Here is a 1,191-nt window from a genome sequence, read left to right on the forward strand (position 1 = left end):
TGCATCTCCAACTTGCTACTCACCTGCTGCTTCGCGTCGGGGGTGGTCATCCCGGTCCGCGCCCCCGCTGGCACTATTCTCGCCGTCCCTCTCTCCCACGTCCGCGCAACCTCACACCACCCGCCCCCTCCGCCGCCGCAGCTGTGCGACAGCACTATGTACGGAGGCATGTGCTACAATCTCGTCGGCTACAAGACCTCGCGCAGCGCCACCACCTTTGTCGTCGTCCTCACCGCGGTCATGCTCGCCATCTCGCTAGCCGTCATCCTCGTATCGGCGGTCAGCGCCACGAGGGCGAAGACCATGCGGCTCGCCTCGTCGAAACGCGAGCCGATGCGCGACGGCATCACCCTCGCCGACGGCCAGCAGTGGCACCTCTTCCTCAGCCATGTCTGGAGCACGGGGCAGGTTTGGCACTCCCTTGCCCCGCCAGTTTTCGTGTGTGGAGAAGACCTGACCTGGCCTTCCTCCCTTGTAGGACGCCGTCGCCGTAATCAAGAATGAGCTTCTGCAGTTCCTGCCCGGCTGCGAGATCTTCCTCGATGTCGACGACCTCAAAAACATCGGAGAGCTGGAGGCGTACATTGGTCGCTCGCAGGTGGTGCTCTGCTTCCTCTCGCGGGGCTACCTACGCTCGACAAACTGCCTGCGAGAGATCCGCGCCGCGCTGGAGATGGGCAAGCCGCTCGTGCTCGTCCACGAGGCAGACCCGGACAAGGGCGGAGGCACGCTCGCCGAGCTGCGATCCGAGTGCCCCGAGGAGCTGCGGGCCGCCATCTTTGACGCCGGCTGGCCGATGGTGGTGTGGCATCGAATCGAGGCCTTCCAGCACGTCTCGCTCAAGGTCATCGCCGAGGCGCTGCTGCTGAAGACGCCAAAGTACGAGGGCGAAAAGGAGCTGCCAATGTGCGTCCCGGGCGAGCTTCGAGCCGACGACCTCGCCTTCCCCAAGCCGGTGGTTCTCTGGGCCTCGACTTTGAACGCCGGGGCGCGAGTGCTTGCCAATGCAGTCGCGGTGGCCGTGGCTGGCAGCATCTCTGTCACCGACGCCATTCCCTCGCTCCTCTCCTCGCTGCCTCGCGCGAGCGACAGCGGCGGCGACGAGGCGACCCACATGCTGCTCTACCTGAACAAGGCGACGTGGGCCGGCGAGGGCGCCGAGGCGCTCGCAGAGCAGGTGCGCGCCGCGCG

General features: G+C 66.2%; 1 protein-coding gene across 1 annotated transcript in view; it reads left to right on the forward strand.

Moving 5' to 3' along the window:
* Positions 1–1,177, forward strand: part of EMIHUDRAFT_470743 (hypothetical protein) — a gene marked incomplete at both ends in the record, with an annotated part of 6,839 nt that extends 5,662 nt beyond the window's left edge. Inside the window, 2 exons of the mRNA XM_005765696.1 lie at positions 142–408; positions 479–1,177. Coding sequence (XP_005765753.1) covers positions 142–408; positions 479–1,177 — 966 coding nt within the window. The remainder of the gene's footprint in view (positions 1–141; positions 409–478) is intronic.
* Positions 1,178–1,191: the final 14 nt, after the last annotated feature.

The sequence above is a fragment of the Emiliania huxleyi genome, assembly GCF_000372725.1.
Source record: "Emiliania huxleyi CCMP1516 unplaced genomic scaffold EMIHUscaffold_540, whole genome shotgun sequence".
Taxonomy (NCBI): Eukaryota; Haptophyta; order Isochrysidales; family Noelaerhabdaceae; genus Emiliania; species Emiliania huxleyi.